The 20,367-nt window shown below is 37.5% G+C and overlaps 1 protein-coding gene across 1 annotated transcript in view; it reads right to left on the reverse strand.

The window, feature by feature from the left end:
- The window catches only part of CATSPERB (cation channel sperm associated auxiliary subunit beta), a 101,107-nt gene that overhangs the window by 55,671 nt on the left and 25,069 nt on the right, over window positions 1-20,367 (reverse strand). The window contains exons 6-11 of the mRNA XM_072963623.1: window positions 17,961-18,056; window positions 8,750-8,899; window positions 5,511-5,609; window positions 5,257-5,375; window positions 4,101-4,133; window positions 85-151 (exon numbers count right to left, since the gene is read on the reverse strand). Coding sequence (XP_072819724.1) covers window positions 85-151; window positions 4,101-4,133; window positions 5,257-5,375; window positions 5,511-5,609; window positions 8,750-8,899; window positions 17,961-18,056 — 564 coding nt within the window. The remainder of the gene's footprint in view (window positions 1-84; window positions 152-4,100; window positions 4,134-5,256; window positions 5,376-5,510; window positions 5,610-8,749; window positions 8,900-17,960; window positions 18,057-20,367) is intronic.

Genomic DNA, 20,367 nt, shown 5'->3' on the forward strand with positions numbered 1-20,367 from the left:
TTTCCTTTTATTTCATTTAATCAAATCTATATATGCTACCTATATTGAAAAAAGCTTATTAATAGTTTTGTAACTAAAATTTACCTTCAAAGTGTTCTCTGTTAGCAAAACACCTTTCATTATACCACAGTTTTCCTTTAATGTAGTCAACCTACATAAATAAACAAAAATATAATTTAAGCAGTAAGTAGACTTAACTTCTAGAAGTTCCACAGTTCAGAAATCTGAGGCAAATAAAGAGAGAAAAACTCCATGCCAACAAAATAAAAGATCATAGAATGAGGACAAGAAACAAGAATATGCTTTTTGAACAACACACAAATAAGGAATAAAAAGAGAATGGAAGTGCAGATGATGTTAATGGAAGATGCTGCTATCTCTGAACTGTTTTTCCAAGGCCACCAGGAGCTGTTGGTCTTTCATGACAGTTAATATGAGCCACATAATAATCTTTTATTCTTCTTCAGCTGCAGCTGGATTTATGGTGTCTTCCCAGAAGCCTGACAGCAGCAGGAAGCAGTAAGATAAAGCCACAAAAATACAGGTTTTCAAAAATTGGTCATAAGAGAGAAGCTTCCAAAAAAGTTAGACTATACATATTGGATAAGAATTATATGTGAGAGTTTGAAATGGTTTTGTTATAGGATGATTCTGACTCTCAAATTATTATTGAGACCAAAGACAGACCTTCTTACATTTTTAAAAAGCAGTGATAAAATCTGCATAATCTGTGAATTTAAAAACCTTTTAAATGTTCTAGAATAGACAGTGGTGATGGTTGCAGAACTCTGTGAATATAGTAAAGGCCCTTGAATTGTACACTTTAAGTGGGTGAATTTTATGCTATCTGAATTATATCTCAGTAAAACTGCTAGATAAACAAAAAAGACTTTTAAAATGGGATGGACAATAATGTACTTGAATTTCAGCCTAAGGTATTATATCAAATAAGCCTTCTGAGTTTTTATATAAATCTGCCTGTTTTCAGGATATCATAATTATCATAATATCTGGGCAATTAATATAGACTCTTTATTGGGCCCTGTCTTATTCCTTTTTTTTTCCCCCTCTTTAGATTCCTTCTTGCTCTTTTTCCCTACCTGGAAAGAAAACTGGTAATAGTCCAGTGAATATCCTTGGGGATAATTTAACCTCATCAGGCTGACTTCATTCCAAGGATGAGCTCATGCCCCAGGCCTGACTCAGAGTCACGAAGATGGGTCAGGAATGAACACGTGATCCAAGTCAGCCTAATGAGTCAGCCCTGAGACATGCTGGAACCACTGGGAAAGCAATACGTTATTCCTGTGGGAATTGCTAAACGAACTGCACACAAACCTGCGGCTGTTCTCACTGACAACTGGAAGAAACCCACTGAGAATGAAGCTCAGGGAGAGGCAAGCAGACCCGATCCTTGAGAAGACAGAGTCCGACGGCCATCTGTCAGGTGCTAAATCCAGTCATGTCTGGAAGCAGGATTCATTTACTCCTTGAATTCCCTGTTCACATAAGCCAACAACTTCTCCTCCTTTGCTAAAATCAGGTTTAGTTTAGTTTCTGTCATCTACCTTCAAAAGGTTCTAACTATCTGTTTGGGGAGAGAATCCAGATTTTTTTTTTTTAAGTTTCTACTTTGATTCATGAACCAGGCTGAGGTTTTTCTTACATCGCGTTGTTTAATGACTTCACCTCTGAGAGGTAGATATTGTTAGGCCCATTTTAAAATGAAGAAATTGAGGTCCAGAAAGGTCTATGACTGTTCTAACTTCCATGCTACATGGCTACTAAACTCATGAAAGATTAGACTCTTGACTTTCATTTATTCACTCATGGAGTCAGCAAATACTTATTGAGACAGCCTATCTGCAAGGCAGTGTCTTGCAGTATTAGCATCCAATACTAAATGAGATAGTCCTTGATAGGAAACCTGAAGCCTGGTGAGGCTAGTCAGAGAACTCAGCAGACAAAATAGGGTAGCAAGTGACAGGAATTCATGTGGAGAGCTCTGAGGTTGCACAGGAAAAGGCACCTTGGCAGTCTCAGAGGGCTTCCTGAAGGAGAAGTAGGAATTCTCTAAGTGAAATGAAAGGGGGGAGGAGAGAGTGCACCCTGAGAGGATGAAGCATCTCGTGCACAGGATTTGAGGTGTGAGAAGCCATGGCCCATCTGAGGGGGGCTGGTGGGGGTCAAGTGTTTTCCGTGGCAGGAGAGGGTGGCCTGGGGTGAGGGCAGGCATGATGAAGCTGGAGCAGGTGAGGGAGGCTTCGACCACACAGGATTCTGTGTCTCAATTTACAGCCTTTGTACCTCTGTCTGGATATATTTTGTTGCTATCATTTCTTTAAGTCATTTGAGTTAAATGCTTAAATTTGACCTCCTTGGAGAGGCCTGCTATAATCACCCTGTTTAAAATACAATATTATCTTCCATTCAGTCTCTATTTCTCTTTCCTGCTTTAAATTCAATAAGCCCTATTACTGTCTCCAATCATATTCTGCAAGTTTGTGTACTTGTTGAGGGTCTGTCTCCCTTAGTAGGACGGGAGGGAAGCTACATGAGAGTCGAGACTTCATCTGTCTTGTTCACTATGCAATCCTCTGTCTAAACAAGCCTGGCTCAACAGACATCTGTTGAATGGGTGAATAAGTGAATGAAAAAATCATCAAGTATTAACTCCTTCAAGTTCCTGGCTGGACAGCCACACACATCCCATTCTTACTGTTCTTCCTTCAGTCATTATAAAAGAGGTCTTTTCCAAAGGTTAATCCCCATACTTTAAAGAATAAGTTCACTTTTGCCCTTTCCTCCCCTGCCACATGACCTCACTATTTTTGCAACACTTGTATTTCCCCCGTCCCTCCTCACTACCAAAAACCTCTGAGTTTTGCTGAGATATTTTAGCTCAAGAGGATTTATTACAATATCCTTGTAAATGCTTAAAATCTCTATGAAGGGCATTTGTGATTGTCTTCTAATATTGAATAAGCATTTACTCCTTGATGTGCTAATCCAAGTTCTAGGAATGTGTTGTACTGCTATACCTGGAAACATACAAACTGGCTAGGTACAAATTATTAATGGCAGCATTGTTTGTAATACAAAAGCAAAAGATCAGAAAAGTACCCAAGTACCCATCAATAGGAGACAGCTTAGGTAAACTCTGGTAAGTCCACACAATGGAGAACTTGCAGCTACAAAAAAAGGGCAGGTGGGCTCAGGTCTGGTGAAAGGCACAGGCAAGGCTCCTGCCTCGCTTAGAGCTCAGAGCTTACATTTCTAGTTCTTTCACCGCTTCTGGCATCCCCCTCCTTCGCAGGAGTCTCTGGGTGGTAAGCTCTCCTGATGTCTTACCTGTGAAACTTCCTCATTCTTGAGTGATATGGTTTAGCTAGGTTTGAAATTCTATCTTGACAGTTTTTCCCCTTGTTCTTTCTAATGTAAATCAGTTTTGGCTACCCCACCTTCTCAGTTCTCTCAGTTCTCTGCTTTATGTTTCTTCCAAACAGTACAGCGGGAAGTCAATTCCTTTTGCTTCCTGAGAAAGAAGTGCCCCTTTCAGTGTGAGAGAGCGAGCGTGTGCGTGCACCTGGGTGTGTGTGCCCCCAGGCCTGTATGAGCACAGAGAGGGAAGAGGACATGGCAAAAGGCTAAAAATACTCATAATTTTATTGTGCTTTCCAAACAAAAGCATATTTATCTGTTGATGGGAATGCCTTGATTGAATCATACAACTTGACCTTGTAACAGAGAGGGGAGATAAGCAGTGATCTATGTAGACCAGGTAGGCACAGATCTCCCACTGTCTTTTCAATGGGGCACCTTTGTGCAGAATACACTGAACAACCACAGCAGTCCTGTGGACATATAAAGACGGGGAGGGGGCCGCCTCTGAAAAAAAGAGGGGCATTTCCTCCTTTGAGACAGAAGGGGAGATCATTGCTTAATGGTTAATGGAAGCACATTTTTCAGTTCAAACTGTAAATAATACTATAGTATTAGGAATAATCTATATTATGAATTCTTGTCTTGTGCCTCATCTCTTACGTCATCAAGGAAACACATGTCTTCTAACCAATCCCTGCAAGTTGAAAGTGTCTTACCCTTTCAAAACCATAAAAGCCTTTCCTTGAAAACTAGAAGAAAGAAAAAAAAAAGGAATTTTAATTTTTGTTTGCAAATCAGAAGGCCTAATAAAACATAGCAATTTAAATTAGACTAAAGGAAATGATTTTTTTTTAATATCCCAGCAGTTAGGAGTACAAAACACTAAAATCAGCCTCTTAAGTAGTTTATACAATATCTTGGAGATTTCCCCTTCAGTCTTTGCCTTGTTTTGTCATTTAATTAAAGTATTTACATTTTAACTTAATTCCAGATAGGATTTGAGATTTTAAAAAACCTCATTTTTTAATGATTTAAGTAGAGGCATTGAGAAGTGTGTAGGAAGATACTAAGGCTGCCATCAACCGGGGTTTAGGGAGACAGACACTCGTCCCAGTGTTTTCTCCACGGCCACTTGGTCTTCTGTCCAGCCCAGTGCAGCCCCTCAGCCAGGCCCTCAGGATGTACACCACAAATTCTCTGTGCTTTGACCTTATGTCACTGTTTCTACTGTCTCAGTTCTCCACTTTAGCAATTACATGATAAGCACATAAAAGGCCAGATCTGTTAGCTGTCTGAGCAACACGTGATACTTAAGAGATGATGAGGAAGAAGGAAGGCTATGAATATTCATATACCTGAAGAAATACCTGCTTCTCAGCCAGTACAACTGCCCCTTCTGCAGTTCCCTAATCCTCCCTCCCACTCTTCCTGTCTTTATTACTGCTCTTATTTCTGTAGAGGTAATTTTGAGAGGTATTTATTCACATGTTTAAGAATTTCATTCCCTTTTTCTCAATCCCAAAACTTACTTTTAATTTGTTACTCTGTAATACCATATTTAGCTTTATAAGTTACCTTAAAATGTTTGGGGAACATATGTAATTATAATATATAGATAGCATATTTTCCACGTGTATGTATTTGAAACTTCCCATAAATTCGTATAGCAATAAAACTAGCACCATTTCCAAATGACATACTCAACACCATAAGGCAAAGGACAAAGTTACTATATTATGCGTTTACATTTTTTAAAAGCAAGAAGCATTCCCATTCTAAGATATACCACACATAACTCAAGAATCTAAAATTTCTATTTTATGTCACAGCAGGTATAAAGGTTCACTATTAGTTACAGAGCAATTCACCTACCGTTAAGACAGAAGATGATGGATAACGAAGATCTTCACTTATAAAAAGACCCAGAGAGGTGAGGATAACTAAAAAATGATTTGTTAAAACCATATCCACCAGTGAAATCTCTGTGTGTTCTAAAGGAAGAAATCATACTGTGGGTTAAAAATAAAGAAGGGGTGTGCTCAGCAAAGCAAAGACATTCTATGAATATTCATCATGTGTTGTTGGAAAGGAAATGCTGAAGATGAAGGCACTGTGAGAGGAATTACCTTCTGCAACTTGGGAATAGATCATATCAGTCAGGTTATACCACATGATACTGTCATAATTCCAAAATCCAGAAAAGCTGAGGCCTATGTAAACACCAACTATGAGAGAAGAGGGAAATTAAGGTAAGACAACTCTGCAAAGTGAGTAACTCACTCCTGTGGTGCTAAGTCTTCTAGGGGCAGAGCCTGCACCTGCTCCTCCTTCCAGCCCACTCTCCGCCCCTGCCTCAGCCCCTCCTCCCCCAGTTCAAATCTCACTTCCCCAAGCATTGGAAAGACAATGTAACTTTGGATTACACCACCAGAGTTTAGCCAACCAGTTAATTATTAAGGATTTTGTTTTGTATTAAAGGGGATCAAAATATGCCACCCCCAAAATATGAAGTGATTTGTGATCAGTCTTGATCTTCTACACCAAGTACTAAAGGGCACAGTGAGAGAGGAAAGGGCAAGGAGGTGATGCAGACCATCTGAGGAGCGGAAAGAGGTGTGACAAGGTCATCCTGCTGAATGGGAAAGTAAACATCCCAGGGAAGAGATGATTTCTGGGTGGTGCTGAGTACCCTTTGGAGATTTGTGATCATGAATTTTATAGTGCAACCACTTGGTGAAATGTTTAAGACTGGCGTGCAGTTTTTTTCTAGTAATTTCTGCTATTCCAGCAGAACTAGAGTTGGGATTGTGTAGGCAGGGAGGAAAGAGAAGCGCAAGGAAGTTACAGGAGTATTTATAAAGAGGGGCTATGCAGATTATGGTGAAAAGAGAGAAAAGTAAGGATGTTGAATAGTGAAAAAAGTGATAGTGACAACATATTGAAGTGTCCCTGAAATCTGAGAAATGTCAGAGTGTGAGCACTAGGGTAGGCTGAAAGAATAGGTGGTGGGCAGAGTGTGAGATGCCTGTAGTGGAGATTTTGGAGACAACAAGGTCAAGAAAATGACCACAGAAGATGAGGGAAGGACCATTGGAGGAGAGGAGGTCTTAAAAGCATGGGCCATTCAAACAGATGGTGAAATCACCAACAATAGTGACAAAAATAAGGTGGAGAGGAAGGTGGGGGTCCAGAGGCTAAATTCGTCAATGAGAGTGAGTGATGGGAAGATCATCACAGGCTGGTGACCAAGAAGAGTTAGACGGAGGTAAAATATGAGTTCAAAAGAATTGGGCATCTTGAAGGAGAAGACAGGAGTAACCTTTAAGAAGTAGCCCTAAGGAATAGGATGACTCCTTGAGACTCAGACACGTGACATGCAAGAGGGCTGCTGGGCAAAGAATATTAACTGGGAATGGCCTGATTACTCTTTCTAGTAAGAAAATTAAGGGACAATTCAGAGAAAAGACTCATAGTACGGAGGAGTTTGCCAACTACAGACCACAAATCCCGATGAATGGATTTGGGTGGATGGAGAGGGACAGAGATCTGGGTGAAATTAAAGGAAGTCCAGAACAGTATGTGGGATAGGGTGACCACAGGTTTCTGGTGGTGACTGGTAAAACTGGGATGAGAGGCATGATGGATGTCAGGAGTGTCACAGAGGCGGAAGGTGGGTAATAAGTCCAAACTGGAACACGTGGGGCTCCTGGATACCTGTTCCCATCATTAATTCCATGTGGTATGAAGCCCGGGGGGGGGGGTGGATGAACTAGGGCTTCGCAAAGAAACTGCTAGTTTAGGCAGTGGAAGCTTGATACGGTGGGAACTTCTTTTCTGCTTCAGTACAGCAGTGGCCAGCTGGGGGAAAAGCTGGTTTTATCTAAAAGCAGGTTTCCAAACTGTTTTCTTTTCTTGAGATGTTTAGGTGGTCAGGTGACGGAGACCCCAAGGAGTTGAGACTGCCCCTTCTCTCCTGTGACTCTCAGGTCTGTGGCAGGATCCAGAGACTGGCTCCTTTCTGTGACTCACAAAAGTAAGGCAGGTTTGGATAGAGAGGAGGAGGGGGACCTAGCCTGGCTTCCATGGAACAAAGCTAGAAAAGGAGTTGAGTTTCCACATGGTTGACAGAGAGAAAAAAGAGACACGACTTCCAACTAAACTAATTCAGCAAAGCAGGCACTCAAAGCTAGAGATAAGTAAAAGACTGCAGGCCACTAGGAACTCAAAGAAATTTGGGGCAAGGCTCTTTGTCTATCCCTATGCCAATGTATACTGTTTGAAATCTTATTTTTTGATTCAGTGTATACTGTTTGAATCTATTACTTTATAAGAAGCCATGGTAAAGCAATCTTTTTTTTTTATTATTCTTTAAAATTATGTTTGTTATTTACGTTGCTTCAGTCTCCCACATGAATTTTGGGATAGACTTGTCAATTTCCACACACGAAAAAATAATGCTATAATTTTTCTTGGAATTGTATCAGACTGACTGATAAATCTGGAGAAAATCAACATCTTTACAACACTGGAAGTTCCTGTTGATGAACGTAAAACAGCTTTTTTGGTCTTTTTTATACAGTCTTCATTAAAGTTAAATAATTTCTACACAAGAAGCCTTGTAAATTTTTTTTAGCTTGTTTCTTTATCTCTAGGTCACTAATGGGGTTTATTACTTTCTCAATAGGATTTTTAAAATTATAATCTTCAATTAGTCTTTGGTGGAGTGATTTTTATATATTACTTTGTCCTTCAGTTCTGTAGCCACTCCCATATTTGTTCTGATAATTTGTTGATTCTTTTGGGTTTTTATATAGATACACATATAATCTATGAATAACAAAATTTTGTTTCTTGTCTTTTAATTTTATTTCTCTTTTAAAATATTCATTGGATTTGGGGACTAGGAGGTCATCAATGACCTAAGAAAAACAATTATAATTTAGAATGATTAGTAATTGAAATGTGTAAGGATGCTACTAAACATTATGGAAAAACACATACCTAGTGAATAAAATAATGCTGTGATACCTTAGAACAACGTTACCTATTTACACATGGCAGGAATAGTAGATGGATTAGAAATGCAATGAATAATCTCTGGAAGGAATTAACACATTAATGGAGGACAGGGTATCAAGAAAATTTGGAGAGCCACTAAAGTCACTATCAACATGGCAAAGTGTCACAGAGAAGTTTATCACACTAGCAAGCAGACAAGGGTAAGCGATGAAGAATAAATTCTTAGGTGTTTTTAGGAAACATGTTCACTCCAAGTCTACATGTTTAAACCCATACTGCCAGTTAAACATCACCGTTATAAAATACAAAACACCACCTCCAACTTTGGATAAAGCTGCAAACTTACCGGCAAGCGTTGTATTCACAATGAAGCCAAGCAATGCCACATCGTTGGCACAGGGGCATTTTGTCGCTTTGAGATCTACCACATGTGGATATAATTTACTGATGTCATTTTTTGTCATACTAGTCCCAAGTTTCCACTGAAGAATAGGTTCTGTGGAAATCAAGTTTTGGTGTTTAAGTTGTGGCAGCATTCTTGAAAACGGAACATTACTGCCTTCCTTTAAGGGTTTTAAAGGAACTACTCCTTTTTTTTAAGGGTGCATTACCTCACACTTCATCAGTTAAACATAGGTCAAATTTTTTTTTCCCAAAGTAGGAGAAATGAAGTCTAATTTCCTTGAAGAGGTCTGGCAATGTCATACTGCAGAAGAGCACATGGGATGGGAGTTACCGCTTTGAACACCTTTGGAAAATACAATTGGCCACAAGATCTATCTCTAGAAATGGAACTGCTGGATTGCAGGGTTTGCACATTTATAACTTAGAGAATAACTTCTACTTCAAGAGGCCACACATTTCCTTTTTGTTCTCTTTCCCAACCCTATAGAAACTGTAGAAGTTATGTATAAATGAGAATATATCTGGACCAGCCGTAGAGAACAAGGAAAGTTGTAATCAGTGGCCAAGACACTGAGAGGGATTTCTGGAAGATATAAAGGAGTTGGGGTGGTACTAATAGGAAAAGCCAATCAGAGGTATTACATCTCCCACCCTTCCATCCAGAAATCTATTCTTAGATATACAAAGGACTGGAGCTGGATAAAGTCAAATTTGAATGCATGAGACACAAGAGGACTTTTTTTTCTTCTGAAAAAATGAGAAAAGAGAATACAAAAAGTAAGCCAAAACAGTTTGACAGACTACTGCTGTCTGAATTTCAAAAATAATCAAAGGACTTTTAAGAATAGAGATACATTCACTCTGTAGCTGTTTACATTTCTGCTCTGTGACTCTCTTCCATCTCTTCATCGGACTTTCAATAAAATCTGCTACAAAATCAAAGACTTTCTGTGATATATACTTCACTTAGTGCAAACAAGAAAAGAAGCTAAGTTTCCATTTGGCTTGACATAGTACAGCACAGGGATGGCCAAGAAGCGAAAGAGACACAATTTATCACCAAACTAATCCACTCTGAAATTCAAAGAAATCTGGGGCAAGGCAGCTGACTTTCCAGGGTGTAGCATGCTTATACAGACAACTAATGACCAGATCTTAGAGGACAGGGAGATATGAGCTTGCATCTGGGACATGATTGCACTGAACTGAAAATACCTCTTTACTTACGTACTATATTTTGAATGGTTTAAGAATGAGGAGTGAGTAAAAGTCTTGACAGCTGAAGCTAAAAAGGAGACAGGAAAGTGACCAGTGTGAATATAACTGGTGACTGTAATTAAGAGCAGTTTTAGTGGAGTGGTCTAGGGTGCAGGTCAGAGATTAGGAGGCAGGGACAATATTTTACAGCATCTCTTTTGCTTTTACTAGTAAGTAAAGATTTTCAACTGTAACTCTGATCTTAACCCTTGAGTGCCACTTCGTGATGTTTCTCCCCATGTCTTCAGCATTTCAGTAAGTGATACAATACCATCATCCACTTAATTGCTTAAGTAAGAAAATCTAGGATTCACATCACATCAACAAGAGAAAGGACAAAAACCATATGATCATCTCAATCGATGCAGAAAAAGCATTTGATAAAATTCAACACCCATTTATGATAAAAACTCTCGCCAAAGTGGGTATAGAGGGAACATATCTCAACATAATAAAAGCTATATATGACAAACCTATAGCCAGCATAGTTCTCAACGGTGAAAAACTCAAAAGCTTCCCACTAAAATCTGGGACAAGACAAGGATGCCCACTATCACCACTCCTATTCAATATAGTCCTGGAAGTCCTAGCCACAGCAATCAGGCAAGAGAAAGAAATAAAAGGGATCCAAATTGGAAAAGAAGAGGTAAAAGTGTCATTATATGCTGACGGCATGTTACTATATATAGAAAACCCTAAAAGGTCCACAAAAAAGCTACTAGAGCTGATCGAAGAATTCAGCAAGGTAGCAGGTTACAAAATTAATGTTCAAAAATCAGTTGCCTTTCTTTACACTAACGATAAATCAACAGAGAAAGAAAGTAAAGAAACAATCCCCTTTAAAATAGCACCCAAAGTAATAAAATATCTGGGAATAAATCTAACCAAGGAGGCGAAAGAATTATACACAGAAAACTATAAACCATTGATGAAGGAAATTAAAGAAGACTTTAAAAAATGGAAAGATATTCCATGCTCTTGGATTGGAAGAATCAATATTTTTAAAATGGTCACACTGCCCAAGGCAATCTACAGATTTAATGCAATCCCTATCCAATTACCCAGGACATATTTCACAGAACTAGAACAAATCATAATAAAATTTATATGGAACCATCAAAGACCTAGAATTGCCAAAGCATTACTGAAGAGAAAGAAAGAGGCTGGAGGAATAACTCTCCCAGACCTCAGACAATACTATAGAGCTACAGTCATCAAGACAGCATGGTATTGGTACCAATGGAACAGAATAGAGAGCCCAGAAATGAACCCACAAACTTTTGGTCAACTCATCTTCGACAAAGGAGGCAAGAATATACAATGGAATACAGACAGTCTCTTCAGCAAATGGTGTTGGAAAAACTGGACAGCAGCATGTAAAACAATGAAGCTAGAACACACCCTTACACCATATACAAAAATCAACTCAAAATGGATTAAAGACTTAAACATAAGACAAGATACAATAAACCTCCTAGAGGAAAACATAGGCAAAACATTATCTGACATACATTTCAAAAATTTTCTCCTAGAAGAAATAAAAGCAAGAATAAACAAATGGGACCTAATGAAACTTACAAGCTTCTGCAGAGCAAAGGAAACCAGAAGTAAAACAAGAAGAAAACCTACGGAATGGGAGAAAATTTTTGCAAGTGAAACCGACAAAGGCTTGATTTCCAAAATATATAAGCAGCTCATACAACTCAATAAGAAAAAAATAAACAACTCAATCCAAAAATGGGCAGAAGACCTAAACAAGCAATTCTCCAAGGAAGACATACAAATGATCAAAAAACACATGAAAAAATGTTCAATATCACTAATTATCAGAGAAATGCAAATCAAAACTACAATGAGGTATCACCTCACACCAGTCAGAATGGCCGTCATTCAAAAATCCAAAAATGACAAATGCTGGAGAGGCTGTGGAGAAAGGGGAACCCTCCTACACTGCTGGTGGGAATGCAGTTTGGTGCAGCCACTATGGAAAACAGTGTGGCGATTCCTCAAAAGACTAGGAATAGACTTACCATATGACCCAGGAATCCCACTCCTGGGCTTGTACCCAGAAGGAAATCTACTTCAGGATGACACCTGCACCCCAATGTTCATAGCAGCACTATTTACAATAGCCAAAACATGGAAACAACCTAAATGTCCATCAACAGGTGACTGGATAAAGAAGAGGTGGTATATTTATACAATGGAATACTACTCAGCCATAAAAACCGACAACATAATGCCATTTGCAGCAACATGGATGCTCCTAGAGAATGTCATTCTAAGTGAAGTAAGCCAGAAAGAGAAAGAAAAATATCATATGAGATCGCTCATATGTGGAATCTAAAAAACAAAAACAAACAAACAAACAAAAACAAAGCATAAATACAGGACAGAAATAGACTCATGGACAGAGAATACAGACTTGTGGTTACCGGGGGGGGCGGGGTAGAGGGTGGGAAGGGATAGACTGGGATTTCAAAATTGTAGAACAGATAAACAAGATTACACTGTATAGCACAGGGAAATATACACAAAATGTTATGATAAATCACAGAGAAAAAAAAATAAAGGTACAAAATAACATGTAGGTAGCTTTCAATTCAGCAAATTAAAAAAAAAAAAAAAGAAAATCTAGGATTCATCCTTAATACCTGGGTTTCCTTTATCTCCAGTCCATCAGGAAGTCATATCAGCTCTACTTTCAAACTGCATCCTGAAGACTGTTACTTCTCACCATCTCCTCATCCCATAGCCCAAGGACTCTGGACCATCTCCTGTGTGGATGTGGCAGCAGCTGCCAACCAATGTCCTTTTTTCCCCTCTTGTATATATATTTTTTACTGAAGTGTAGTCAGTTTACAATGTTGTGTCAATTTCTGGTGTACAGCATAATGCTTCAGTCATATATGAACATACATATATTCGTTTTCATATTTTTTCACCATAAATTACAACAAGATACTGAATACAGTTCCCTGTGCTACACAGAAGAAACTTGTTGTTTCTTTTATATATATTAGTTAGTCTCTGCAAATTCCAAACTCCCAATTTATCTCTTCCCACCCGCTTCATCACCTGGTAACCATAAGTTTTGTTTTCTATGTCTGTGAGTCTGTTTCTGTTTTGTAAATAAATTCATCCTTTCTTTTTAGATTCCACATTTAAGTGACATCATATGGTATTTTTTCTTTCTCTTTCAGGCTTCACTTAGAATGACAATCTCCAGGTCCATTTATGTTGCTGCAAATGTCATTACTTTATTCTTTTGTATGGCTGAGTAGTATTCCATCATATAAATATACCACTTCTTCTTTATTCATCTGTCAATGGATATTTAGGTCATTTCCATGTCTTGACTACTGAAAATAGTGCTGCTATGAACATTGGGGTGCATATATGTTTTTTGAATTAAGGTTCCCCTGGATATATGCCCAGGAGTGAGATTGCTAGATCACGTGGTAAGTCTATTTTTAGTGTTTTGAGGAATTTCCATAATGGATGCATCAAACTACATTCCCACCTACAGTGTAGGAGGGTTCCCTTTCTCCATACCCTCTCCAGGTATTGTTTGTGGTCTTTTTAACTGATGGCCATTCTGACTGGTGTGAGGCGATACCTCAGTGCAATTTTGACTTGCAATTCTCTGATAATTAGCGTTATTGACCATTTTCTCTTGTGCCTATTGGCCATTTGTACCAAACAATGTCCCTTATTCCATCCTTGCCCACCTTCCCCAAGAGTCAGTTCTCTACAAAGGAGTCAAAGCCATCTTTTTATGAAGCATCAGTTCGAATTTATCACTCTCCTGCTTAAAACACTCCAGTGGCTTCTCATTACAATCAGAATAAAATTCACACTTTTTACCGTGATCCCTGCCAACCTCTCTAAACTCATCATATACCACTCTGTCATTCACCATACTTCCCCCCACTGGCCTCCTCTCAGTTCCTCAAACTGATGAATCTCACCTGTGGAGCCAAAACCTTTAAGAACTACTAATTTGTGAACCTCTGTGCAGCCACAGTACCTTCATTTATTCTCAATAAGAGTACATTAAAATTTTAATGTAGTATGGAATATTCTGGGTACATCTCAATATGCCAATGATTCAGGTTTCAGATTTTTTTAAAAAATTGAAATAATTTTATATTGGTATTTTTGTCTTTAAAAGTAGCACAGGACATCAAAATATCAGAGTCTCAAAAGTCAGTACTACAATTATTTGAATAACTGAATCACTATTGTTAAAAATTTTGGACTCTATGAAAAAAATAAGAAAGCACATTGTATCATTTTCCTGCTTCAGATATTTTAATTTTGATAAACAAATTAAAACAAACTGATCAAAGACACCTCTGCTCCCCTCCAGAGTTCCATTCCCAAATTCTTCCAAAATGTAACCACTATTATGAAACTGCTGTGTATGTTTCTAGTCTATGTTTTTATATTTTCACTATAATACATATGTACCCATGAACAGGGTATAGCATTGCTTTATGGCTTTTCTGAATTTTAGAGAAATGCTCTCCTGCTCTATTCTGAGATGACTTTTCACTCAATGTTTTTCAGTACTGTTCTTGATATATATATATCATGTATATGTATATAGGTTTATTTCCTTCATTTTAATAGAATAGTTGTCTTTACCCCTATTGATGAACATTTACGTTGTTTTCAGTTTTTTTTTCTTATTACAAATAATGTTGCATTAAATAGGCCTGTATGTGTCTCTTGGCATATATGCAGTGTTCTCTCTAGAGCACTGTTCAATCTTTAAACATCAGAATCACCCTGGAGGTTTTTTTTGTTTTTTTTAAACTGCTGATGGTTGGCTCCATCTATAGATGATCAGATTTTAACTGGTATATGGTAGGGTCAAGACATCATTACTTTTTAAAAAGTTTTTCTTTCTCCCAATTTCGAGATATTATTGTCTGTATTGCATAATGATTTGACTTACATGAATCATGAGATAATTATCACAATAAGTTTAGTGAACACCCATCATCTCATATAGACACAAAATAAAAGAAAAAATACTTTTCTTTGTGATGTGAGCTCTTAGGATCTACTTTCTTAACAAGTTTCATATGTAAGATACAGCAGTGCTAGTTATATTTATCACGTTGTACATTACATTCCTAGTACTTACTTATAACTGAAAGTTTGTATGTTTTGACTGCCTTCATCCAAGTCCCCCTCCCCATCCCCCCTGCCTCTGGTAACTACAAATCTGATCTCTTTTGCTATGAGTTCGTTTTTTGAAGTATAATCAACCTATAACACTATGTCAGTTTCATATGTGCAACACAGTGATTTGATATTTCTATATATCACATATCTGTTCATTTGTCCTGTTTTTTAACGTCCACATGTAAGTTAAATCATATGGTATTTCTCTTTCTCTGATTCATATTGCTTAGCACAATCCCCTACAACCATCTGTGTTGTTGCAAATGGCAAGGTTTCTTTCTTTTCTATGGCTGAGTAATGTTTCATTGTCTGTTTATGTGTGTGTGTGTGTGTGTGTACACACCACATCTTCTTTATCTATTCATCTGTAAATGGACACTTAGGTTGTTTCCATATCTTGGCAATTGTAAATAATGCTGTGAATGAACATAAGGGTGCATATATCTTTTAAAATTAGCATTTTTATTTTCTTTGGAAAAACACCCAGGAGTGGAATTGCTCAGTCATATGGTACTTCCATTTAAAATTTTTTTAGAAACGTCCATTCTTTTCTCCACAGTGGCTGCACCAATTTACATCACCACCAACAGTGCACAAGGGTTCTCTTTTCTCCACATCCTCTCCAACACTTGTTAGTTGTCTTTTTGATAATAGTCATTCTGACAGGTGTGAGGTGCTATCTCATTGTGGTTTTGATTTGCATTTCCCTGATGATTAGTGATGTTGAGTATCTTTTCACGTGCCTGTTGGCATCAATATGCCTTCTTTAGAAAAATTTCTCTGCCCATTTTTAAAATCAGGTCTTTTTTTTTAATGTTGAGTTGTATGAGTTCTTTGTATATTTTGGGTATTAATCCCTTACCAGATATATCATTTGCAAATATCTTCTCCCATTCAGTAGACTGTCTTTTCAATTTGTTGATAGTTTCCTTTGCTGTGCAAAGGCTTTTAGTTTGATGTAGCCCCATTTGTTTTTTGCTTTTACTTCCTTTGTGTGAGGAGATAGATCCAAAAAACATTGCTAAGACTGATGTCAAAGAGCGTGCTGCCTACATTTTCCTCTAGGAGTTTAATGAATTCAGGTCTTACATTCAAGTCTTTAATCCATTTTGAGTTTATTTTCCAATATAGTGTGAGAAAGTAGTCCAGTTTGATTCTGTTGCCTGTAGCTGTCCAGTTTTCCCAACACCAATTATTGAAGAAGCTATTTTCCCCCCACTGCATATTCTTGTATATCCTTTGTCATAGATTAATTGACCAAAAAAGTGCAGGTTCATTTCTGGGCTCTCTATTCTGTTCCATTGATCTATGTGTCTGCTTTTATGCCAGTCCCACACAATTTTGATTACTGTAGCTTTGTGGTACAATTTGAAATCAACGAGCATGATACTTCTAGCTTTGTTCTTTCTCAAGATTGTTTTGGCTATTCAGGGTCTTTTCTGTTTCCATACAAATTTTTAAATTATTTGGTCTAGTTCTATGAAAAAATGCCATTGATATTTTGATCGTGACTGCACTGAAATCTGTATATTGCCTTGGGTAGTATGGCCATTTTAACAATGTTAATTGTTGTTGTTTTTTTTAATCCACTCAGCCACTATGTCTTCTAATTGGAGAATTTAGTCCATTTGCATTTAAGATAAAATTATTGATAGGTAGGTACTTATTGCCATTTTCTTCACTGTTTTCTGGTTGGTTTTGTGTGTTTTTTTTCCTGTTCCTCGCTTCTATTTCTCTCTTCCCTTGTGATTGATGACTACCTTAGAATTATGTTTGGATTCATTTCCCTTTTTTGTTTATCTAGTACAGGTTTTGGTTTGTGTTACCATGAGGTTCACATATAACAACCTATGTACATAATTATTTACAAGATAATATAGGTTGTTATACATGAACTTCATGGTGAGGTGAGCTCAGGGTCTTCCTCCACCTTGGCCTTGAATCATCATTACTTTTCTTTTTCTTTTTCTTTTTTAACATTTCTTATTGATTTATAATCATTTTACAATGTTGTGTCATCATTACTTTTCTTAAAGCTACCCAGATGATTCCATAAGATGAAATATTTATTTATATATATTTACTTTGCTCCCACATAGCACCACATCAAAGTGGGAGCAAAAGAAGAAAAGTAAAAAGGGAAGGTGAGGAAAATGAGGATAAATACAAAATCCGGGACTGAGCTTTTTATATACTGTAATGCTATAGGTGATCCAAAAACTAGACTATAGATCAGACAATTGAATAAGAAAACCCTAGTCTATTATACTCTTCAGTGCTTATAACCTTAAAACAACCAACTTTTTATGAAAAAATACAAATGTTCTTACTAGGACTCAGGAAGAATTTTTGCTTGATGGGCCTCATAAAATAGACTGTGATGCAATAAAAAATATCTTCTGTAACGTCTTTATAGAAATACAGAAACTAACTTTATAGAGCCATTGTTTATAATGACCCCTCAATATGGCTATTAAAACGTATTTCATATTTCTACAGCACTGTTTACAGACTTCTATTAATAATTACCCGTGTGTATTTAATTCTTTGTCTGCCTCATCAGAATGTGAGCCCCTCAAAGGTCATGATCATTTCTTATTTATCTCTAGTACTTAGCATAGAGTCTGGCATATAGTAGGTTAGAAGCCTGTTGAAAGACTACTACAAATTCTACTTTACTTTTATCTACTGGCATTTACCTCGAACACAATCCAACAGTGTTCCTTCAGTAGCATAAGTATTTAATCCATGTTGTAAAGTGATCCTCACAAACCATTCTTCTACAGCTGTAATATCTGTTTGAAAACAAAAGGCAAGCAATTAGCTATTTCTTTGTATGTCATGGTGGTGAAATTTTAGGCTATGTGAACATTATCGACAGCAATTAACTTTCATTTCCCAATTATTTTGATTGTAATTATATGTTTTCCCAACAAATATTTTGATGATAAAATAAGGAAAAAGAATTATGAAGTGATCTAACCCCCACAGCAATGAAGCTAATAATCTATATATTCTATAATCTAATATTTTAGATTATAATTTTTCTGAGAGCTATTGTAGCTTAGAAAGAAGCAAATTGTGACACTTCAGGTGAACTGGTATAATGTTATTTGAAAGTAGACCATGATTAATTAAAATATATAGAATAAATCCTAGGGACAACACTAAAAAATTTAAATAAGACAATATTTGAGACAAAATGGAATAATAAAAATTATTAATATGAATGAAGACAGAAAAAGAAAAGTAAAACAGAAGATGGGATAGTATATTTCAATACAACCATACTAACAATTACATTAAATGTAAATGGCCTAAAAATACTAATAAAAAGACAGATTTTCAGATTAGATGTAAAAATCAAGACTGAACTATATGCTAACTCTAAGAAATCCACTTAAATATAAAAGCATAAATGAGTCAAAAGTTAAAGAATGGGTGGGCCGGGGGAAGCCAGGGGTGATGAACTTAACCTGGGAGCTGCTGCAGCATTTCCACCCATGAGTTGAGGCTGAAACCAGGGTACACTTGTGAACAACATGCCTGACCCAAACATCTCAGCTGCACAAGCCCTCATGGTCACCCAGGCCTCTAGGTGGATCTGTGTACCACCCCTGGGAGGACATGGCTCTTCTGGTAGCAGCTGAAGCAGCTGGTAACCATGTAGGTCAAGGGCCATTCATGCTTCTTGCTGTCACTGCTCACTATTAGCAGTTCCTGGACCTTGGGAAAGATAATGGTGTGAGAAAACATCATATTTGTTTCTGCAAAGGGAGCTTCCTGAACAACTGGCAAACACAATGAGAGAAGTCAATCTTCTGATTGTTAACTGGCCTTCAGTGTGGCTAGTCAAAGTTGACCTGTACAAGATATGAAAATAAGAGCCCTGAGAATCAATAGGTCTTGAATAACTTTCGTAAGTCTTGATAAAAATAGAAACAACAATGTGGTTCCTACGGTACATGGATTGACTGAAAAGAAGGCAAAGTATGAGTTTCATTAGCAGTGATATCCAATAATTTCTGGATTGGTTTTATACAAACTGCACTTCTGTTTGGTGGTGAAACTAATTCTGCTCATCCTAAACATACAGGAAATATTAATCCCACCTGTAATATGGCTTATATAGTGAAAGATGTACATGGAACAGCCAAGAGACTGTGTGAACAGTGTTAGCTGGTAGATCCAGAGCTGGAAGTTGAAGAGTTCAAAGCCAAAACTCTAGACAAACCTATTCAGGTAGTTTATGTGCCCTCCCATCTATTTCACATGCTATTGAGGAACTCACTGAGAACAACACAACTGTGTGAAGAGTTACAGAAAAGAAGGTTACCTGGCTGTTAAAACCTTTGTACTTTGGGTAAAGAAGATGTAGCCATATGACCAAGGTGATTGTACCCATTCTGAAAAATAGTGCCATAGTTATTCCAATGCCTGAATGTTTATTTTCTCTATACCAGCTGGATATTTTCCGTGGGGCCCTTCCTATACTCCAGTTCTTCACTGAAACTAGTAACTTGAGTAATTTTCATATCTTGCTGCAGTGTGGTTAATGCCTGACATACAAGAGCAGAGCCTCCTTAAAGTTCTAGTAGCCTCATATACTCCACTTCATCATTTGAGAGTTGAATGTCCACAATCTCTACAGGATTCTGAACTTCTTCCTCATTTCAGATACAGCAGATATCTACTGTTGTTCTTTGTGACCAAGTATCATGCCTGTCGCAGACCACCAATTAGTGCCCAAGGTATCTGGAAGTTAAAGGTATCAGTTGAGTCTGTCTTGATAATTCAGCCTGTCAGGGTCCTTACTCCCTTGTGTACATCTCTCCTCCATGCTCTGACTTAGACTTCTGCCTTCCTCCATCTGATTATAATCTCATTGTGAGGCATGGGTACTTTTGTGTTCTATCTTACTTGCTGGTGCATTGATTTTATTTAAAATTAGTTTGTGTACTTATATTCTGTTGATTAATGTGTTCTAAAAGTTACCTTGCTGGCAGGGGAAGGTGGAAGGATGAAAAAACACATGTTATACAAACACTAATCAAAAGAAAGCTGTAGTGGCTGTAATAATTTCTGACAAATGATATTTCAGATCAA

This window comes from Vicugna pacos, chromosome 6, assembly GCF_048564905.1.
Source record: "Vicugna pacos chromosome 6, VicPac4, whole genome shotgun sequence".
In the NCBI taxonomy this organism is placed as follows: domain Eukaryota; kingdom Metazoa; phylum Chordata; class Mammalia; order Artiodactyla; family Camelidae; genus Vicugna; species Vicugna pacos.